A 23,858-nucleotide genomic window follows, 5' to 3' on the forward strand; every position below is an offset into this window, starting at 1 on the left:
GGCAGATAGATAAAAATAGATTAAGAACATGTTTTTATGTTATTATTATGACATATTTACATATGAACATATTTTATAGTATAATTCTGATCTAAATATTTTCCAACAAAGACACAGTTTGAGCTGCTCTAGAGAAACTCATCAGCACAAGAATGAACGTCCTTGAAGTTTCCGTACACACCACACTTTTCTCTCATAATATTACACAATTAATTTCCTCATGATATGCTGCATGCTCGCAGAACCACATTTAATTATATCTTGATAAAGAGAAGAACATTTTCAAATTGTTTGGATGTTTGGTGGCGCTCTACCATTGAAGCGTTGAGAACTTTTCAAAGAAGAAACGCATGTGAGTTTTCACATTTCGTATCCTACATGTCAGTAGTTTTAGTGCAGTTTTCAATAATTCAGTTTTCTTATTGCTCAATAAATTAATTTTCTTATATATTTTGTTATCTTAACCCATAGTGCACCTTTAAATACTCACAGCCTCACTTACCAGCGCAAGTACCACCTGGATAAGTTGGATTCCGGGTGGTTTGTGAATGAAGACAAAGGATTTTGTGCTGAAATGGTGGAGTATGTTTTTTTTTTTTTTTTTTTTTTTTTTGTGTTTGTATATCAAGGAATATTAATGCTGCTCTGTTTTCCTCAACAGAAATATGTGTGCTCTGCCTATGAATAAGACCAGCTTTAAATCATCCAGATTGCTGAAGCTGATGCAGTGTTGCCACAGTAACACAACATGCCTCGGAGTTCAGCTTCAACACTTCGGTCCAGAGGCAAATGAGCCCAGGTTCAAGTCAGCAATAATACCCATTATCAGCGATGCAAGCAAACATAGCAGGTGCTCAGGTGAGGAAAAAAAGGGCAACCCTCTCATAATCACTATAGAAAACACTATAAAACAACTTTAAATTACTTTCATATTATTTATTTACATAAATATGTCTGTTGTTGGCATAGGCCGAATGCTGGAATTGGTAAATTAGCAAAAGTAATGTTGTGCATTACTGACAGAAATGACTATTTATTATGGATATTTAGATACATGGCACTGCAATTACATTTGCAGGAATAATGTAAAAAAAAAAATGATATGAAATACTTTTATTTGAAACTGAAACCGCCAGTAGGTGGCGGCAAGTCTTAATTAGTCAGTCAAAGAATCATTCATTCACTGATTTGTTCAAACCAGCTGCTTCATTCATGAACGAAACACCACTCTGTGATGCAGAGTTTTGCTTTCTTCAGAACTATTTCCGTTTGTGAAATAGAGCAAAAAGTCCAAATTGACATTAGTGTGTTTAAAATGTTAAATTGATAACTTATTTATTGTTTACTGAACTTTTGTATTAAAATGAAAATATTTAAATTACATTGCAATAGTGCTGATATTGGGGAAAACAGCACTTTTGCTTGTGTGATATTGCTCAATTATATCACATGATATATAAACATAAAAAAAACAAAATCTCATGCAGGGAAAATTCATATCTTGAATTTTGCAACCATTTTTATTAATTTTGGTGGCATTTTCGACTCCGCACGACGCTATTTTACGCCAGACTCGCTTTTTTGTTGTTGAGTTTAATGTATACAATAAACATAATTAATGTATAATGTATAATTAATGTATAATTAGCCCTATAGGTCTATTGCCGGTTAGGCTGGCTCTGTTTAATTTGAAAGCAGTGACAAACAAGTGGCCATGACAAGGGATGTAGGCACATACTTAATTGAGAATTGATGCCATGGGCCAAATTTCAATTTAAAATAAACTAAAAATGCACTTATGACTTAGAAAAGGGCACTTATCTAGTCAGAGACCAAACAAGCAGGCGCTTGAGGACCACTTGGGGTCTTCTCTGCATGTGCCAGCAAGCAGACATCTATCTGAAATATAACATGCTGGTTTATGTCATTAATGCATGCTGGCTGACTAGATATTTTACCCATGGACCTGCCTGAGCTCTATTGGTTGTACTCCATCTAATGAGTTGGTTGTATCTGATCTGAAGAATGTGGAGTAAGAAAAGGCATATATGTGGGTCAGCGAAGGCACACAAAGTCTAGGAGAAGTAAGCTAAGCAAAAAGCAAGAGAAAATAATTAAAAGTTTGGTAGAGAAAGAGGGGAAGACAAAACAACAGCGAAGAGCCAATAAGTGGAGTGATTGAAGTTGATGATTTGACCTGGTGGTCAACCTCTGTTTGTACCAATTCATGCCTGTACAAGCTCTTGCCTTGCCTCAAAAATAGAAAGTGCATTTTTATCTCATCTGAAGAACTGTGTTTGATAGACTCAGCAGGAGAAAGGGAAAAACATTTCAGCTTTCTGCCCCATTCATTGTGTTTGAAAGGACATTTTGAAGGCACAATATTGGCAGCCATGCTGAACATCCAAATTACCATTATTTTTTAGCCCTGTGCTCTCCAACCCTCCAAAGATCTCACTGTTGGACCTTTAAATGACCTTTAAAAACTGTTAATGCAATGACTGTAGTCAAGTCTTTTTTATCTGTTTCCTAAACCTAATCCTAATATATATTAGTTGCTAGGAATGTTGAACCACACATGCCGTTTGGAAAATTCAAGGTAGGGGAGAGCGGGGTACAACCTAACACATTTTGGTTTTGGCTCAATTATTAAAAAAATCATTAAGTTAGATTAATCTTTTTTTACACAGAAAGCAACATATACATCTCTGCTATAAATGAACACTTAAAGTTTTCTTCTAGGACCTACCATTTTTGTACAGTTGCACTGAAAGTGACAGAAGTGCAAATGTTACAACTTACCCCATGTGCGGGGTTAATTGTAACACTCAGAGGGGTTCGTTGTAACACACATAATTCAGAACTATTTTATCTGTATAGTTTGATATTGTTTGTACTGTACATCTGTATAGATATCCATACATCCATCCCTCATCCAATCATCCATCTATTATGGATCAATTAATGTCATGGATAGAGATATATGAAAGGGCTGCACAATTTTGCAATAAATAAATAAATAAAATCATCAAATGTTGTAATTGCTATTGAATTATTTATTTGTGGCAGCTGCATGCAAAATTAGTATTATTAATAATAACAGTAATAATAACAACGAGCTCAAAATCACATTTTAAAGGGTTTATTGCATGAAAAACAGGCTTTTTAGTGATTAATGCATAAGCAAATGTGAAAAAAAATCATACTTACAAAAGAGCGGAAACACAACCTGCTTGGCCCTGACTAACTATGTAAAAGGTCCGTGTTACATTTAACCCTGCGTTAGGCTGTGCCCCACGCTCCCCTACACTCTTAAAAATAAACTATCCAAAAAGTTTTTTTTTTTTTTTTTATCATATCTCCTGAACCAAACATGATTCAAACTAACTCATATTTCAAGAGCAAGCGTTTTGCACATCCCGCGTTGAACTCCGAGGTTTGACAAGCAAATGTAATCAAAACATAGGGGTAGACATCACATTTTCTGTTATCATGTTTGGTTCAGGAGATATAATACAAAATACATAATTTGGTTTTGGCGGAAAGCAAAATGGCCGCCACGAGGCGTTTTTGCGATGGATCGATTTCTGAAAATGTTCATGGCTGCGAACTGTACAAGTGTACCAAGTTTCATGCTTTTATGAAAAAGTGAACATCATTTTCACATATCGCCTGGACTATAAGTAGTCTCAAACTTATGAAATCTTTTATATGCTTATACTATGTGAATGTCCAATAGGTAAGTGGTAGGATTGTCGATTGTGTATGATGAAACTACCTTGTTATTGACATCAGTGCCATTTTTTTCCTGATGACTGTTGAAGCAGTTTTCAGATGACTTAAAAAGAGTCTCCCTGAAGAAAACAAGAAAACTTAGTGGTTAATACATATATTCCTGATCGATTGAGCTGTAGTGCTCAACAAGGTTGGGCAAATTTCTAAATGCATTGAATTGGCCACGCCCATAGGATGTTGAATTGGAAGGGAGATTTTTGCAATTCAAAGAAATGTAACAATCACATGTTTCCTGTCACTCTCTATTGTCCTTAGACATGTTATTATCATAGTGTTAAAATGAACCAGAGAAAAATTAGGTAATTTTGAGAATTGGTTTCCTACTCGCCACTCTGGCCACACTAAGCCTCTTAGCTGGAGTATTAGCTTTGATGATCAACAACCTCCTCGCATACTCAGTTCATTCTGAGTCATTGTCCATCATTCAAAATTCTCTGCTAGAATGACAGATGATAGTTCTGCTGTCATGGATATTATTTACTAAAAGCTGGACACAAGTCATCAACACAATTTTAAAATTATGGACAAAAAAAAGTTAATTGCCAGAGTGTTCCAGGCATTTGTTTTCCGGAAAAAGGCTGGAAACTGCCCAATTGCAAGTCAATTCTAGCCTCTAGATATGACATGAGTCCATCTTTCAATGTAAGTGTACAAAACAACACCTTCACTCAACAAGCAGACATGTCATTCATGGCAGGTGCACAAGTGTAACACCAAAGTTTAATATAGGGTTGGGTTTTTTGAAAAAGACAGCAAGAGAAATGTCATGTGCTGCCTTCTGATGACAGAGACATTAATATTATTAATGAATGAGTGAATGTGCACGGCAGCGGCTGGGCATTTGACTAATCTCTGCTAATCCTGACCTGATGAAACCAGATTGAGCAGAAATATTGGCAAAAGAGTGGGATTACTGAGCATGGAGTCTGGGCAAACATGTGACGTGAGGGATGACGAGACAAACCAAACATACAATTGTACAAATGTGCAAACATGCAACCTTTTACACTGGCATTGTTTGCATGTTTTTCTGATTGCAAAATAACACTTGCAATGAGTGCCCTAAAACCCAGATGCCATTAAAGAGGTTGTGTCCGTAATGGTGTCATGGGATGGTACACGTAGAGGTAAAGAGAGGTCTATCTCTCAGTGTGTGCATGTGGGACGGCCAAACTGAGTCGGATTACTCTACTGGTAAACATCCGCTGACGGCTGTCCTGACTGAAATGTATGACGCACAAGTCTCATGTCGGAGTTGTCTCAATGACCTAAAAATCTCTCCCTCTGTGCCTTACGTCAAACGAGAACATCAGCCTCTTCCACATTATGCAGATTTCAGACAACAGTTTGTTTGTACTGAATACATAATGCTGGGAAACTTTTTGAGAAAAAAATGCAGACGATTCAGAATAGTGATGGAGTTTGACTTGCTGTTTTATCAACACAATATTTAGCAATTTTGTCACGTTAAAATCGTGTTTTTTTGTTTTTGTTTTAGTTTTTGTTTTAGAATTCATTAGAGCTGAAATTAATTAAATACGTGTGTAGCACTGTTATTTGTTAACACAGTCAAAGCATTTACCTAATTTGACATTTCTGCCTCTTTCTGTCCTTTGTTATGGATCAGAACAAAGGAGGAACTTGATTAGACTTTTGTATAAAGCTAATAATATCATACCATTTGTTTAAAGCTAATCATATTGACTACACAATAACCCAAAAAGCTTTTTGAATTTTCAGAATGTCATATTGTGGAGCATGGCTGTTTTCATTGAATGGAAAGAGGAATGTGAATATCCTGCCAAACACTCCCTTTTGTGTTCGACCGATGAAAGAAAGTCATACAGGTTTGAAATGAGGGTGAGTAAATAATGACAGAGTTTTGAATTGAATAAAGTTCCTGTTAATAAACAACTGAAAATGCATTTTTTAAGCATTGAGCCATATAAAGTAACAATATAATATATATATATATATATATATATATATATATATATATATATATATATATATATATATATATAAACATTTCCTTAAAGGGATAATTTACCCAAAAAGGAAAATTCTGTCATTAATTACTCACCCTCATGTCGTTCCAAACATGAAAGACTTTCGTTCTTCTTCGTAACACAAATTAAGATCTTTTTGATGAAATCCGAGCGATTTCTGTCCCTCCATCTACACCTACGCAACTACAACTTTTGGCGCTTTTCCATTGAATGGTGCATCTCGGCTTGGCTCGGTTTGCTTTTCTATTGCAGTTTAGTACCGCTTCAAAGTGGGTGGGATTATAGACTGATCGTTATAGTTGCACCGCCTGTTGTATAGTTGTACGGTGTATAGTTGCACCGCTGTACTGCTGTGACTTAATCGTAAATGCGACACAAACAAATCCATAACACAGGAGAAATGGAGCATATCGATGGAATGGTGTTCTTGATTCTCGGCATGTGGATGTTTTTCACTGCAAGATGAAGAAGTTTGTTCGGTTTGGTGTCTCGTGTCGCGAATCCAATGATGCTGGTAGTGACGATTCTCTCTGACCAATAAGTGATCTGCGGTGTTTACACGTCACATTTTAGTATCGATACGGCTCGCTCTGAACCTCAACCGAGGTGGTACTATTTAAGTGAGCCGAACCATGCAGTGGAAAAGCGCCATTTGACGCTTCAAAAAGTTCATAAAGAGATTGTAAAACGAACCCATATGAATTGAGTGGTTTAGTCCAAATTTTTCTGAAAAGACTCGATCACTTTATAATATATTGGTGGAGAGGAGACCAATGAGTATATCGGGATGATAGGAGGCCAATGGGTAGATTTGGCCAGGATGCCAGAGTTAAACCCTACTCTTTTTTTTTTTTTTTTTTTTTATCGAAAGACTTTGTTTGATTTTTAATAACCACAGAGAGTCATGACCTCAGTTTAATGTCTCCTCCAAAGGACGGTGCTTGTTACAGTATAGTGTCCAGGGCGATATGGCTGCTGGTTGATGCATCATTATATGATGAACAGATTTTAATTTAGACTTTTATTCACATATAAACATTGATCAGCGTACATAAACAGAAGCTTAACTGAACCTGCTCGACTCGTGAGAACAAACTTCACTGGTTCTTGCTGAAGCTCAAACATGCTGCGTAACACGAGAATGAACCTCATTGGTTCTCGCAAGTGAACAAGCTTCCGTTTACCATAACCGATGTTTGAGTTGGATTAGTTTTACGAAATCTTCATGAACTTTTTGAAACGTCAGTGTGGTAGCTGTCAACGGAGGTACAGAAATCTCTCAGATTTTAGTAAAAAGAGCTTCCATTTGTGTTTCGAAGAAGAACGAAAGTCTTACGGGTTTGGAACAACATGAGGGTGAGTAATTACTGACAGAATTTAAATTTTTGCGTGAACTAAACCTTTATTATGAAAATGCTACAATTAATGCATTCAGTTCCTTTTTAAGGCAAAGAGGAAAAAAATGAGTAAGTCAAATTATGTCTGACTTGAAGCAGAATGTACAGTATGTACAATTTATTTCTAGCAATGAATCATTAACACTTTCGAAGATGCTCTGGCAGGTTCACCACATCGGTTTAATTTAAGTTTATTTTGGTCTCAAATGAACCTTTAGCTGTCACATTAGTACCATCATCATGAGTATTGAGAGGCTAGTTCATATACGAGTCGTCACTCACAGGGGTTCAGCGGGTTTAAATGAAGAATCTGAAAGGCACATTATCAAACACATTCTTCCACTAAAAGCTCTTCATTTGTTCGTTCTGTGTAGCGACTGACCCAGCGCTTATGCCCCTTTCGAGAACCATTGATGAATAAGACAGCTGGAGTGCAATGCTTAGCCTTCGGTGCTCTGGATTAATTGTGAATGAGGAGCGGAGATGTGTGTGGTGTGCCGGGATTATGTCATCTAACGCTCCTGTGATTTTCTGATCTCCTGTGCAAAAAATCACTGACAGTGCAGATTGCATACACCACTTTTCATACTATATATTATTTTAGTTTGGCATTTTGCTGCTTCTTTTATTCACGTACTGGTAAAAAGCTTAGGGTTGGTAAGATTTTATGCTCACTAATGCTGAATTGCAAAAATAGTAATATTGTGAAATATTATTACAATTTAAAATAACTTTTTTTTTTTTTGAATATATTGTAAAATGTAATTTATTCCTGTGATCAAAGCTGAATTTTCAGCATCATTACTCCAGTCTTCAGTGTCACATGATTCTTCAGAAATCATGCTAATATGATGATTTGATGCTCAAGAAACCGAGATGCACTTTTTTCAGGATTCTTTGATTAATAGAATAAAAAGAAAAGCATTTATTTGAAATAGAAATCTTGTAACATTATAAATGGATTTACTGTTACTTTTGATTACTTTAATGCATCCTAACTTTGGTCACATTTTAGATTAGGGTCCAATTCTCACTGTTAACTATTAACTACAACTTTTGCCTCAATAAACTCATAGTTATTGCCTATTAAGAGTTAGTACGGTAGTTGTTAAGTTTGGGTATTGGGTAGGATTAAGGGATGTAGGAATAAGGCATTAATATGTGCTTAGAATATATAGTCAATATCCTAGTAATATGCATGCTAATAAGCAACTAGTTAATAGTGAGAATTGGACCCTTTAACTAAGGCGTTTCCATTTCTTTTTTTTTTAAATTGTTTTGTTATTTTTTACATGCATCATGTCTAACAGTGACCTTTACCAAGATTATTTACTCAATATTTCATACATATATCATACATCTATTTCTTAAATATGCTATGCACATTTCTGTAGAATTGGAACTACATATCCAATGTTACAAATAGCATGTTCAGTTCTTTAAATGGTTATGCTACTAATAAAAGTGAAGTTATTACGAATCAGTTCAAAAACTGTTGCACTTTAACCTCAAACTCCCATTCCCCCCTGAAGAATGCACAAAGATATGCATCTGTAAACATCCACACGCCCATAAATGAGACCGTTTCTCTTCATTCAGTGTCATTTATAAATAGATCCAGCCAGTTTCATCTTCATTTGATGCTTTGTGTTTGTAATCCAGGCCACAGACCCCTTTACACAGCGTGCTTTTGCTAATAGGATTGATGGTGCCCGCACTGTGCACAACACCAACTGTTGCTCGCTTCCTATTGGCTGAGCTGGAAGGTGGGCGGAGCTGATCCGTCCCGAATGGGCTGGAAATAGTGGAGGCTTGAAAAGTGTGATGGTCTTCTTAGTCAATCGCTGCATAGGGAAGAACGAGAGACGAGAAAGAAAGAGTATGAGAGTTTTACCCATGTTCTGAGCAAAACTGCAATTATCTTTCTCGTTCACGCTCTGTCCAAGGTGCATCTGCGCGGGTCGTTCTCCCATCTGGATCTGGGTGGTGGATATATGGAGATCTGCTAGTGTGGCTGGTGTTTTGTGGACGTGGGACACACGATGGCCGTGGCACTGGATGCAGTGTGGGTGCGAGTGAAAGGGGTTTGTAAGCAGAACGGCCTGCTGATCCTCTCAGTGTTGGCCGTGGTTATCGGATGTCTTCTCGGCTTCTTCCTGCGCTCCAAGAACCTCTCGGAGCAGGTTAGTCATTCTGTCAACAAAGCACTGTAAAATTCTCCCCAAAAACCTCCCACAAAACCCTTTCCAACCCTGTCTATAGTGTCAGTATGGTCACAAACTTGGTCTCATTTGGTCCAGATGACCTGTGGGTTTCCTTTTTTTTAGATGACTTTCCAGTAGAAGGCTAAAATCAGGGTTTTTTAATGGTTATTTAATTAAAAAAGTATAAAAAAATTTTTTATAAAAAAAGTATTTCTTGTTGTACAGTACAAATATCTAAACATTATTAAATCAAGATACATTTACTTGAAAAAATTAGTTTATGCTTAAAACAAGAAGATGCAAAATCTGCTAACAGGTGTCAGAAAAAATAAACTTCAAAAGGAAGCAAGATTATTTTTACTTATCTGACTGGCAGATATATTTTTGTCTTAAGAATAAATTTGCTTCATTTTTATACATTTTTCAGAATGTAAGACTTCATATCTGAAGTAATTTTGCTCCCCAAGTAAATTTATCTTGATTTAAGTATGTTTAGATATTTGTAATGGAAAATAAAATAAAACACTGAGGAAGGTCATAGTTCTTCACTAGATTAAACCTACAGTGACTGAATGAACAGCAAACAAAACGTGGCATTTTTTCCCTCCATTTCACGTTGGCCGCTTTGACTAAAACCTCCGTTATGATTCTCAAATACGCCTAAAAATAAAACCTCCAGAGGCCATTTGCTGTGACGGCCGGGGATTACTGTCCAATCATACAAATGCTCTTAGTAATTGTACATTAAGCAAATACTGCTTAACCTTTCAGCGTTTAAAGCAGGTCTGTGATGTTATCGGCCATTTTCTGCTAAATTGGAATGGGCTCTTTAAAAAAAAAAAGGCTTATTTTGCAAGAGAAACCCAGTTTGAACCTATAAAAGAAAGAAAGAAAATGTTACATGCATTTATGTATTTGGCAAATGCTTTTATCCAGAGTGATGTTTTGTATATGCATTTACTGAAAATGTAACCCATGATCTTGGTGTTGCTAGTGTTAAGCTTGATAAGTTGAGCTACAGGAACTTGGCAATCTAATTCATGTACACTACTGGTTTGGAATAATTAATTTTTTTAATGGTTTTAAGAGAGTACAGTGCAAACAGTAATACTGGGTAATATTATTACCATTTTAAAATAGCTGTTTTCTATTTTAATATATTGTAAAATGTAATTTATTCCTGTGATCAAAGCTGAATTTTCAGCATCATTACTCCAGTCTTCAGTGTCACATGATCCTTCAGAAATCATTCTAATATGATGATTTGCTGCTCAAGAAACATTTCTGATTATTATCAATATTAAAAACATTATGCTGCTCAATATTTTTGTTGAAACCAAGAAAAGAAAAAAGAAAGAAATTAATATTTTCATTCAGCAAGGATGCATTAAATTGACAAGAATTAATTATATTAAATTGAAGCATTAAATCCCATCATTAAAGGGACAGTAAAGACATTTATAATGTTACAAACGATTCCAAATAAATGCCGTTCTTTTGAACTTTCTATTCATCAAAGAATCCTGATTAAACTTTATTTTATAAAGTGTCTTTAAAATCAGCTTCTCAAAGCGCTATACACAAAATAAGCAATAAATAGCTCAAGAAATAAAAGTAACATCAACAAACAAATGCTAGTTTAAAAAAATATGTCTTAAGTCAACCTTTAAAAATGTCATAGCTCTCAGCTTCCCGACGTTCAAAAGGCAGAGAATTCCAAAGGGCAGTGAAAGCCCTGTCACTCATAGATCTTAAGCGTGTATGAGGAACAGCCAACAAGTTGGATTTTGAAGATGGCAATCTATGATTTGGGGTATAGGACTTTAACAATTCAGATAAATAATGTGGAGCCAAGCCATGCAATGCTTTATACGTCAACATCATAATTTTAAAATCAACTCGGAATCTGACTGGGAGCCAATGTAAGAATTCCAAAACTGAAGTGATATGATCGCATATCCTGGACCCAGTCAATATCCTGGCGGCCGAGTTTTGCACATATTGCAGTTTGTTTAGTGTGGATTTAGAAATGTATCATTGGACGCAATCTTGATATATTTCTGAGGTGAAAAAAGGATGATTTAACTGTACTTTGAACAAAACAATCAAATAAAAAACTAGTCTCAAAAGGTTCCTCGCTTTACTTTGTCTCCAAGACCAATTTGATGGAAATCGGTATGGCGGGAACCAATGAGCATAGCATTCATGCCTTTCAATTACTAATTGAGCACCAAATCAGAATATTTGCCATCACAGTACTAAATTTACATTTTAAAATACTTTCAAATACAAAACGGTTCTTTTAAATTATAATAATATTTCCCAATATTACAGTTTTTTACTGTATTTTCAATTATATAAATGCAGCCTTGGTGAGCAGAAAAGAGTTCTTACAAAAACATTAAAAATCTTAATTAAAATGTTAATTATTCCAAACATTTGACTGGTAGTGTGAATTAATGCAATGCATGTTCTCACAATCTGTGACGCAGGAGAATCACATTGCACCAAAATCTCAAAATATGTTCCAATTGGCTGCTGGCTATTTCCAGTCCAGCAGCACATATTTGCCTCACTTCATACACCGCTCTATTATCTCTTTGTCTCTCACACACAGTCCTTTGAGGAGACCCTTAGGAATGGGAAGAGAATAGCTTCTACAAGTATCTCTCATGCACTGGTTATATGTATAGAGTATAATACACTATTTCAAACATATAATGGGATATTTATGTACAATACACTACAAGTACAACTATATCTCTCTATTAATTTATTTCTATACAAAAGCAGAAAACAGGTTAAGAGCCTATGATGTGTGGAGGTTTTGCATGAATTATGTATGAGAGTCATAAGAGGATAGAGAAGAGACTTAACTAACCCGAAAGCACCAGACACACACACACACACACACACACACACACACACACACACACGTTTAGCAAGCCATTTTACTACATAAAATGTTATATTATTGTGTTTAAACTAAGCTACAACTGCAGATCATAAAAGAGAATTTATAGGACAAATTAATAAACATCACCAAAAAGCTTTATTTACATTTTTTTTTATAGAATTTTAAAGGATGTCAGTTTTTTTACTTTTTAAAACTATCAAGTCAGCAGTTGTGATAGTCTTTTCTTCTCTATTGTGACATACATTTGTATTTGAAATTATTGAACCTCGATTTCAAAGGTTCAGGTTTATTGGCAAAATGTACAGACTTTCAGCTGTTTGCAATGAACAAATCAAACTAAAGTAATTGAAATAGCTCAACACAACAAATGTTTCAAGTGGTTTCCCCAAATTCAACTGAAAATGCAACTTTTAAGGACTTCTGCTATCTCAAAATTATTCAATGTCCTGAACAGAATCCTTCACAACAGCACAAATCTGCAAAACAAGTGTTGTGTCAAACACATGATGCAACTAATCAAGGGCTTCATTAGTTGCACCAGGTGTGCTTGAGCTAGAACACATTAAATATCTGAACTGGCTATGTTTGTTGAGTGTCATGTTTGACTGCATGTTAGAAATGTGGCTAAAAGGTCCAAATAATGGTGCAAAAAGATTAAGTGACGATATCATCGCCCTTCACAAACGAGGAACAGGATACAAAAAAATAGAGAAGGCACTAAATGTTCCTAGAGACGCCCTTGGAAGCATAGTTTGCAAGTTAAAAGTTAAAAGAACAGTGGTTACACTACTTGCATGGGGAAGAAAAAGAAAGCTATCAACGGCTGCAACCAGATTTCTGAGAAGGCAGGTTCAGAAAAACCCTCGAGTGACTGCAAAAGACCTGCAACAAGACTTGGTGGCAACAGGCACTGATGTTTCAGCTTGCACAGTAAGGTATGTACTAAATGCATGTGGTTTCCATGCCAGAACAACAACAACAACAACATTTATTTATAAAGCACATTTAAACACAATATAGATTGATCCAAAGTGCTGTACATAGTACAAAGCAGGTCTACACTATATTATAAAAAAAAATCCAAAAGAACACAGCCACAGGCGTTTTGGGATTCTGGCCTGTGGAGCAATGAAACAAATCTGGAACTTTTCGGCCCTATGGATCAGCGGTATGTCTGGAGGAAGAAGAATGAAGCATATGCTGAAAATAACACTGTCTACAGTTCAGCATGGTGTGGCTCGGTGATGTTCTGGGGCTGCTTTGCATCCTCTGGCACTGGAAACCTGCAGCGTGTGGAAGGCAAGATGGATTTATTGAAGTATCAGGAAATCCTAGAAGAAAACATCATGCCGTCAGTGAGGAAGCTGAAGCTTGGGCGTCATTGGACCTACCAACAGGACAATGATCCCAAGCATATACCTCAGATTCCACCAAGGCTTGGTTGCAGAGGAAGTCCTGGAAGATTCTACAGTGGTCATCACAGTCACCTGACTTGAACCCCATAGAAAATCTCTGGTGAGATTTGAAGGCGGCAGCAGCACGCAAACCCAATAATATTACTGAACTGGAGGACACTGCTCATGAAGATTCGTCAGAAACGCTGTCAGAAGCTGGTGTCTGGCTATACATCTCGTTTGCAGTAGATCATAACAGTAAACGGGTGTTCTACTAACTACTAAAGATGCCTGCCATGAAGGGGTGAAATCATTTTGAGATGTAGAAGTCCTTAAAAGTTGCATTTTCAGCTGAATTTGGGGAAACCACTTGAAACATTTGTTGTGTTGAGCTTTTTCAATTACTTTTGTTTGATTTGTTCATTGCAAACAGCTGAAAGTCGGAAGATTTTGCCAATAAACCATATTCGCAATGGGTTTCGATTACAACTGTATATCCGAGTGAAACGGCTTCTCAAACAAGAACACATTTAGGACGGGGCTTGTGGAATTGATTGGATGGTTGTGGTTTGCTATTGGTGGATCTCATGTGAGTGACAGGTTGCCCCGTGTTCATCATCAGAGAAGAGATGTCACTGCAAAGGGAGGGGAAGTTATTTTAATTCAAGATTATTTTTCCTACGGGATAATAAAAACTATTTTGATGTTCAGAATAGAACTATTTTGATGTGAGTTTTTTTTTTCTTCTCATAGCAATTGTTTTTCCCCCATACAATTTTTATACACAACCAACTCTGACATGCTTTTTGATCAATGTAAAACCCTGCTTTCAAAGTGCTTCTCCTAGAAAGATTTCCAAGCTGATTTCAGAAAGCTTTCTCACAATTCAGAATCTTTTGTTGTTTGCAGTGTGGAGAGCGCTGCTCTGAGTGGTGCTCTGTGTTTGTGTGTAAAGCTTAGTGATAGCATTGTAATGCCTCCACATAAGCTCAGTGCTGGCACGGAAAAGGAGCTGTGGGCCGCGAAGAGGTGGCCGTAAGTCATTCACATTATTTTGAAAGGCTGTGTTTATCATGTTTTTGGCAAAGCAAATGGGAGACAAAACACTTACAGACACTTTGAAGAAGAGGCTTTTTCATCCCAAAAAAAAATTATCCAAAGAACCCTTATAGTGCATGCAGTTGGTGTAATTTGAACAGCAGTGTTTGTTCATTTTCTTTCGGATGCGAGACGACTCCTGTGTTTGCCGTGCCGTGTGTGACTATAGCAGCAGTGAACAAGAGACAAGGAGACACAGCATGCACATGCTGAATAGTGGCATTGAGAAAGTCTGAATGCTTTGAGATTGATAGTCACAGATGATCACAGAAAATGTGCATATACAATAATAGACTTCATCATTCTGTAAAAGCTGGCTAAAACCAAGGAAAAATTTAAGTTGAATAAACAGTTCAAGTTAATTATCCCCATTTGGTTTCTTCTATAAAAAAAAGTAGAAGTTTAAAAGTAGTACTTATGAAACCAATTGCTTTAAAAGAATATACTTAAGCATGAAATGAATGTAATGTTTTTGACAATAATTGCATGTTGTTTGTTTTACATTACATTAACTATAGTTATTTTAAATGCAGGTATTTGAACTTAAGAGTGTTTTAACCCACTTAAGTAAAACATCTTTATATGTAATATAAGTACCTGTATTGTTTTGGTAATGGTTAATGTGTTCTACTGAAACTTGTGTCATGCATTTTAATATATTTGTAAATACACATTTGTAATGATAAAGTTGCAATTTAGAACATTTACAATATATTAGCTTTAAATGTACAGTTCAAATTATAATCTATAAACTAAATCTTATGTGCTTTAGTATGTTAGACGACATCAAAATGTGTATTTTTTAATGCACAACAGATTATTAAAACATAATTATTTAACCCCTTGCTCATCACCCCCAATTTTGGCAAGTGCTGCATACATGAAATGCCCAAAATAAAAAGGTTACTGCTCATAAGTAATTCTGAATAGAAACATAACACACATACATTTAGAAAGCCAACCCTTGAGAGTTTATAGTTCAAGACTCAAATTTAACCAGACTGTTATTAATATTGAGATATATAAGCTCAAACATATTTTGAACTAAAATAATCTAGGATCACCAGTGATCCCTGCCAGGTAAGGGGTTAAAATACACTTTAAAGTAAAAATGTAACATTATTAGAAGTGGCCATTTTAAAAGTGTAGGAGTGTGAAAGTGGACTCACTTTAAGTAAACTTAATTGTCCTTTAATTTCATTAATCTTATATTGTCTGCAAGTACAGTTTTAAAAAATATATACTTTTAAGATTTGCAGTACTCTACAAGCCCACAATAAATTAAACTAAGCACACTTCTTATTTATGACCTATGCTTTCTGGGGCCGGACTCGTATCTCAGTGTCAAACCAGCTGGACGTGAGTAGAAATGCAAGCTCTCACTGAAGCTCAGCAGGCTTTTGTTGTGGTTTTTACAGTTTTTCTCGATTGCTTAAACACATTTCTTGAAACTATGCCTCGTATTCTCAAAACTATAAACACAAATCCATAACGTCTCACCCAATTCCCCAAACATCCTATTTTCAGGTCAAAATGAAGCTCTACACTCAAAACCATTCACTCTTGCTGAAAAACCAAACTTTGACCTCAGACTGGACACACAAGCCATCAAAATCACACACACTACAACATAGTCTAAGACACTGGTGCAATAAATTCAAAACAACATTTCCAAAACTGGTAAGTTATGTTGCTTGTGGTTCCCCCTCGCAAACCTTTTCACACGATGAACACAAAAGACACAACCAATGGATACATTGGCACATTTTTATTCATACACAGAAAACACACACACACAAATATTTTTTTTTTTCCTGTTTTACTCTTTTTTTTTTTTTTTTTTTTACTCCTCTAAATTTTTTTTATATTTACTTACAGTAAGATGTGTGTGACCAACATATGACAGTAAAAGAGCACACACAAACCATATTCTAATATGGAATTCGAATTGTATTGGAATGGTAAAGAGTGTTGGGACGTGAGGGTCTCCACTCAAGGATACAATATGATGGACACGTCTAAGAATGTTTCACGTATACGGTTGAAATACCATCATTGGCCTAGAAAGATAACATTCTGGGAGTCAAGACTATAAAGGAGAAAGGATGCCCTCCCTTCACTGTCACACTCTGCAGCCACTCTGTGTGACTGTACGACTGCTGGCCTTTTCTTGCAAGAAAATAAACCTCATCAAAGACTATTGGAAATGTTTGTCTCTTATTCAGTAATTTTGTTTGCCACCACTCCTCCCTGAAGGTTCTCGAGGCGACGGTAAAGCGACTCAAATTTGGCCTTACTCGTAGCCGAGCCTCCCTCATAGTCATACCATTGAATAACACATGGGCAACTATGGGGCTTGAATTTCATCTGAGACTGCTTGTCTGCTTGCCCTTGCCCTTCCTCCTCCTCATTCTTATCCCTCTTCCTTCATGTCTTTCTGGATCCATTGTTCCAAAACTCAATAATCTGATTTAGGCCCTTTTATATATCTATTGAAGGTTCTGATTGATGTGTGTTAAATTTTGACTCTTAGTGTTTCCACCTGGGTAATTGTGTGCTAACTGAGCTGAAGCTGTGCTGACTGAGTGAACAATTTTGAATGCTAGTGCTTTCTATATGACAACATGGTGTAGGCAATGAGAAATGAAGGGATTTGTGTGTAGAGTTTTGCAGTGACAGTTCAACAAATTTGACTCATGTGTCAAAACAGGGAATAGTGTTTATAGTTTAGTGAAATGGGTGTGCTTTTTGAAAAATGGCATTATGGTTTTGAAATTTTAGTTCAAAAGCCTGGTTATAGTGTTTAAGCAATCGAGAAAAACTGTAAAGCATGCTGGTATAAAATGAATCCTTCAGCGGACGGATCATGGATTCAGAATCCATGATGCTCCGGTTCGTGAAGTCAGTATATCGGGAGTTCGGGAGTATCTCACACATTCAGATAAAGCCAGCAAAAGGTTTGGAATGTTCTAAGTCTCAAACAAACTGTTCCCAAAAGAGATGATGCTGTGATTCTTTTGTGCCCTTGAGTGAGACATTTAAAAGAGTGACCTGAATGGGAGCTCACGTGCATCATGATTGTGTCAGGTCTAAATGTCTCGGAGAATTGAGAGCAATGGTGGAAGGTACGATTTCAGTCAATAGCAAATTACATTTTTGGGGTGTTCCTCACATAAAGCTATTGTATGGCCTTAGAAAGCTTGGAAGATATCACACAAGTCTTATGAACTCATTTATAGTGGCTTTTGGAGCTGGACAAATGGTAATGGTGTCTATTTTCACTATATTGTAAAGAAAGAAAGAAAGTTATACGGGTTTGAGGTCAGTAAATGATGACAGAAGTTTGATCATGGGTGATTTATTGCTTATCCTGAGGGAATCACCTTAGATAAAGCATGGACTTCATCACACCTCCACACGGCTGCAGGATATTTGAATACTCATATCTCCTTTTTAAACAAATCTGAGGGGTTTAATTTTCTTGAGCCGACATTATTGGCCACATTAAAGGAACACTTCGGCTTTTTGGGACTTTAGCTTATTCACCGTATCCCCCAGAGTTACATAAGTCCATACACCTTTTTCATCTCTGTGCATGCTGTAGTCTGTTTGACACACCCACCGCTAGCCTAGCTTAGCACAAAGACTGGATGTAAATGGCTACAGCTAGCATACTAATCCCAATAAGTGACAAAATAACGCCAACATTTGTTGTGATTTGTATAGTCACAGTGTGTACAAATAACAAGGTCATATGAGACAGCCATTTTTTAAACGTTTAAATACTGGGAACTATTTTCTCAGAAGGCGAAGCACTACTTGGGTGGAGTGATTAGCGCAGCACCCGAGAAGCGCCGTGGTGAGGATCAGAGAGTTCGCTCAGAGTTGGAGTAATAGAGTCAGCAATTACTAGATAGTAAATGCAAAGTTTACAATCATGGGTGTTCGCTGTATTGTAAAGAGCTGCGACAATAAACAGGGGAGACCAGGTAATACCATGACGTTTCATAGAATTCCAACCAAAAACACCTCCACCCTCCATTTTTCATTTTTGAGAAACAGTGACCTTGTTTGTGAAATAGTAGGCTACTCCCGTTCTGATTCTCCCCTCGACCTCAGTCTGTTCGGCATCTTGTCTATCAGCTTCCAAAGTTTGTAACTCCTCGTCTGTGTATTCTGGCTCAAAACGATATGGTTCTGGATCTTGGTTTGATACCAAATAAAAATCCTCTGACAATTCCTCAAAGTCAGCCATGATCACGAATCACTTTCGCTACTAGCTAGTTAGTCACGTTGGTTTTGTTGACGGAACGGCGCTTCTCGGGTGCTGCGCTAATCACTCCACCCAAGTAGTGCTTCGCCTTCTGAGAAAATAGTTCCCAGTATTTAAACGTTTAAAAAATGGCTGTCTCATATGACCTTGTTATTTGTACACACTGTGACTATACAAATCACAACATGTAAATAGGAAAATGTTGGCATTATTTTGTCACTTATTGGGATTAGTATGCTAGCTGTAGCCATTTACATCCAGTCTTTGTGCTAAGCTAGGCTAGCGGTGGGTGTGTCAAACAGACTTACAGCACGCACGGAGATAAAAAAAGGTATGTATGGACTTATCTAACTCTGGGGGATACGGTGAATAAGCTAAAGTACCAAAAAGTTGAAGTGTTCCTTTAAATCAAATCAAATTTATTCAAAGCCGCATTACAGAAAATCATGATGTTGTTTATAATATTTTAATATCTGCATGCATTTTAGTTTAGTTCATGGCTTTTAATATCTTCATGCCATTTAGCAGATTAGAGCTGGACATGTTGGGAAGATTTAACTAATCACACAAGCGAGATTTGCTATAGAACATTAATTGCTTTACGTGAGTATGCTGTACATGCACACAGGTATAGAAGGTTGTACTACATAGCACATAATGCATACTGCTCATTTCCATAGTGACAGATAGTGACCATGTCTGTCAAGCTCCAAAAAATGATCTTATTTATCCAAAGTCCTAACATAATTTTGCATGAAAAACAGATATTTAAGTCTTCAATTTAGAATTCAGTCTGTTCTTCATGCAGTGCTATTGTGTGCAATCAGATGGAGATCAAGTGTGTGAGAATTAGTCCTCTTCAATGTTCTTTATGTGAAGAAATCCATTCTTTGCTTCAGGAACAATATTACCTGATTAACAGCTGCTCTTCAGCTCCACTCATCTTATGAGAAATTAGTGGGTTTGTTCCACTAGATGGCAGGATTCAAGCAGGTGACCCGGGGTCTTGAGGAAGAACTTGATGGGAAAACTTTGTGATGTTTGTACTTCTGAAATTAGAGTGTTCACCAAGATGTTAGTATTTTTTTTTATAGAGTGATATGCTGACTATATAAATGTACTTTTTTAATTACTAAAACTTTTTGGCATCCAAATTCCCCCAATAGACGAATCAGGCTGCACGATAGTTCTTAGTTCTGTACTTAATTCCAATCATTCAAAAAAATGTTCTATTGCATAAGGGCATTTATTTACCAACCATGATCACAAACAATACAGTCGAGATTAATATTTGGACTTATTACAAACCACATGGCTACATTCAGACTGTCAGTCCAAATACGATTTTTGTGCATATCTGATTGAAATCCGACCGGATGAAATCACATGAAATGTGATTTTTACAAATTAGTTTCGAGCTACATTCTTATGTGGTTTGAAAACCTATTCAAAAAGTCTGGCTGCTCTGATCGGATAGGATTTTGCGTGGTCTATGTGACTTCCTCACTCCAAGTAAAATGTAAACGTCAGACGTTGTTATAGGAAACATGCAGAAAGTTGCTGCAGACACAAGCTTGTGTTGTTGCAAAGTGCCACAAATGTTGAGCAGAAAATGACAATATAACGGAGACGAAAACCATCTCCGGTTATATTGTCATTGAAGACTAAAATGTCATCTTTTAATATGATATATGTATCTGTATTATTATTCTGTATTTATATTTATAATCAGTTTTATTATCTTATGGAGTTTTAAATGCATGTATTTGAATGCATGTGCATACTATAGATAGCATGAATCCATGTGAGGATCACATGTCAGACAGGGGGAAAGCTATATTTTGCTTAGAAGTGTGTAACATGTACACTGAGCAGAGATGTTTCCACTGATGCAAAATGCAAATGTCCCACAAATGCATCCCACAACATCTTTTCTATAGTTTCTCTCCTGACATATAAGAATAAAGATTTTTCTTGGCAAGATAACTGGTGCCTGGTCCCCTGAATCAAATTATAACGGGGAAAAGGCTTAATTCCAAGTCTACAGTCATATTGTGTGGGGGTTTTTTTTGGTTTTTTTTTTTTTTTATGTTACCAGTGCAAGATGACAAAATGTAAAATTTTCAGGACAAATAACCAGCGAGACAATGTCGAGACGATTATTTTTAATTAATCGAAAGAAGCAGACTGTCATCATGATTAATCTTGCAGCCCTGGATAGATGGATGCAGTGGATGGATGAATTAGAAATGCTGGGTGGAAGGATACAGTGAATGGATGGATTTGAAATGCTGGATGGAGAGATACAGTGGATGGATGGATGGATGGATGGATACAGTGGAAGGATACAGTGAATGGATGGATATAGTGGAAGGATACAGTGGATGGATGGATTTCAAATGCTGGCTGGCTGGATGGATGGATGGATGGATGGATGGATTTGAAATGCTGGCTGGATGGATGGATGGATGGATACAGTGGAAGGATACAGTGAATGGATGGATATAGTGGAAGGATACAGTGCATGGATGGATTTGAAATGCTGGCTGGCTGGATGGATGGATGGATGGATGGATGGATGGATGGATGGATGGATGGATGGATTTGAAATGCTGGATGGATGGATGGATGGATGGATGGATGGATGGATGGATGGATGGATTTGAAATGCTGGATGGATGGATGGATACCAGAGTTCATACCAGAGCTTTTGGTGTAGACAAGTTCGTTTGACACCAATTCTCTTCTCATAATGTATGTGCGTTCTCCAACTGATGCACTGTTGCAAAAGTTCTAATGAAACTACATAGAGAAACAGACAGCGTGACCAGTGTCCGATTCCAAAAGGAATGACTCTTCTTGTGAGCAGTTCTTTTTAGTGAAATACATTCTGTGTGATGAGTGTAGTACGACTCTTATGAGCAGGTTAATGGATCACAGAGCTTACAGCGCACAGCCACTGCAGTTCTTTAAATGAGTCAAACTGTGACACTTAATGTAGTTGCTGACTGTTTGTTTGTATCACAATGTGTTGTTGCTAAAGATGCACATTTTGAGTTTCGTAAGGATTTTTTTTTTCCAATAAAAATAAATGAATAGAATCAGTTTACACATGTCGTTGTTAATAATATGTAGCTATAAGGCTAATTATTGGATTGCATTTATGACTTCTAAAAAAAGTCTAATTAATTTTATTTAATACATTTGTTTCATTGATGCACCAGAATTGTTAAGAGGTGCAAGAACCAGAACAGTGATACAGGCCTACTTTATGATTCCCTACTGGGAGTCAGTATTGGGGTAACACATTACAAGTAATCTGAGTTACGTAATCAGATTACTTTTTTCCCTAGTAATAAAGTAACACATTTTTCAAATAAGTAATGCAAGTAACTTAGTTATAGACTAAATGTCCCTCATTTATCATTCTTGCGTAGAAACGGGCATATATGTTGGCGTAAGATTATGCTTACTTATGCGCCTGATTTATGAAGCTGTGCGTACCTTTGAAATCCAGGTGTACGCAATACCTGCGCTTGATAAATGCCGCGGCTTAAAACGATCGTCATTAGAATAACACGCCCTATATATTCAAGTCTCCGCTTCCCCCACGCCTTCATTTTATACCATGGACAAACGGAAGACGGAAAAGAAGAGAAACTTGGATGAGCAAATGACCTATCACAATGCATTATTTTACAGCACGTGTTTTGAAGCAATTAGCATTTAATTTCGTATCACGTCACATGTATTGGGGTGCACAATAGTGATGATGATGTGATGTGGAGTACCATTCATTCACATTAATAATTGCATGACAATTTGTAATATTCTTCTTATTATTATTATTATGATTTTTATTATTAATGACGCTTATTGTTATTTTGAAGAAGAATGTTGTTATTATTATTATTTGTATTATTATTATTATTATTATTTAAAAGAAGAAGAATGTTTTTATTATTTTGTCAGTCTGAATTTCTGCTTCCCTGTAGCTCAAACAGTAGAGCGTTGGCACTTGCAACGCCAAGGTCATGGGTTTGATTCCCAGGGAAAGCAAGAACTGATAAGAATGTAAATGTGTACCTTGAAATGCAATGTAAGTCGCTTTGGATAAAAGCGTCTGCCAAATGCATAAATGAAAAATGTAAATGTTTTAGTTTGTCAGTGCGTTTTGTGGTGTTAGGAATTGTTTTTCTGCGCATTTCCGCACTAACTCAAAACATGCGTACATGTACACCACCTCCTGAGCTGGCGTAGGATTTGAGCGTGCCGTACGCCAACGTCCATATTGATCAATCTCAAAGTCACCGTGGTTTTGGGTGTACTCCAGGTGTACGCTGGAAATTTGGTGTACGCACTTTTGAGGGCCAATGTGAGCATGCATTTACTCATCTCACTTGCACAAAAACAGGTTCAGTATTCCTCAAAGTAAATAAACACAGTGAAATGCAAACTCAGAATATTACACGAACCTGCTCAAAGTAAATATGTTAAATAGCACAAATATAATTTATGCATTTAATCTCACTTTAGTAAGCAATCTCTTTGCTGCTGACCTTCGATGATCCAATTCGACCACACTAATAAGCAAAAATAACTGTAGATAAACATCACATTCGTGTTTTATTTTTTGTTTTTATTGTTGAAGAGCCCTGAACTTTCTTGTCTGAGTTGTACAGATGTGAATTTGCCTTTCCTTCAGCCTGAGGCTTATTCATTTCACTTACGGTGTAAAAGGGCTTTTACATTTGAATAACTTTTGTGTTAT

General features: G+C 36.6%; 1 protein-coding gene across 5 annotated transcripts in view; it reads left to right on the top strand.

Annotated features, from left to right (window-relative positions):
* Positions 1 to 109: 109 nt before the first annotated feature.
* slc1a7b (solute carrier family 1 member 7b) overlaps positions 110 to 23,858 on the top strand; it is a 71,714-nt gene continuing 47,965 nt past the window's right edge. The window contains exons 1-5 of one of the 5 annotated variants that reach the window (XM_079849976.1): positions 110 to 352; positions 472 to 577; positions 662 to 858; positions 5,536 to 5,655; positions 9,148 to 9,384. In XM_079849976.1, coding sequence (XP_079706102.1) covers positions 9,244 to 9,384 — 141 coding nt within the window. In that variant the 5' untranslated portion in view covers positions 110 to 352; positions 472 to 577; positions 662 to 858; positions 5,536 to 5,655; positions 9,148 to 9,243. Of the gene's footprint in view, positions 353 to 471; positions 583 to 661; positions 859 to 5,535; positions 5,656 to 9,027; positions 9,385 to 23,858 lie in introns of those variants that run through there. The other 4 variants (XM_079849975.1, XM_079849977.1, XM_079849974.1 and 1 more) reach the window with 4 other exon arrangements.

Source organism: Squalius cephalus (genome assembly GCF_949319135.1).
Source record: "Squalius cephalus genome assembly, chromosome: 18".
In the NCBI taxonomy this organism is placed as follows: Eukaryota; Metazoa; Chordata; class Actinopteri; order Cypriniformes; family Leuciscidae; genus Squalius; species Squalius cephalus.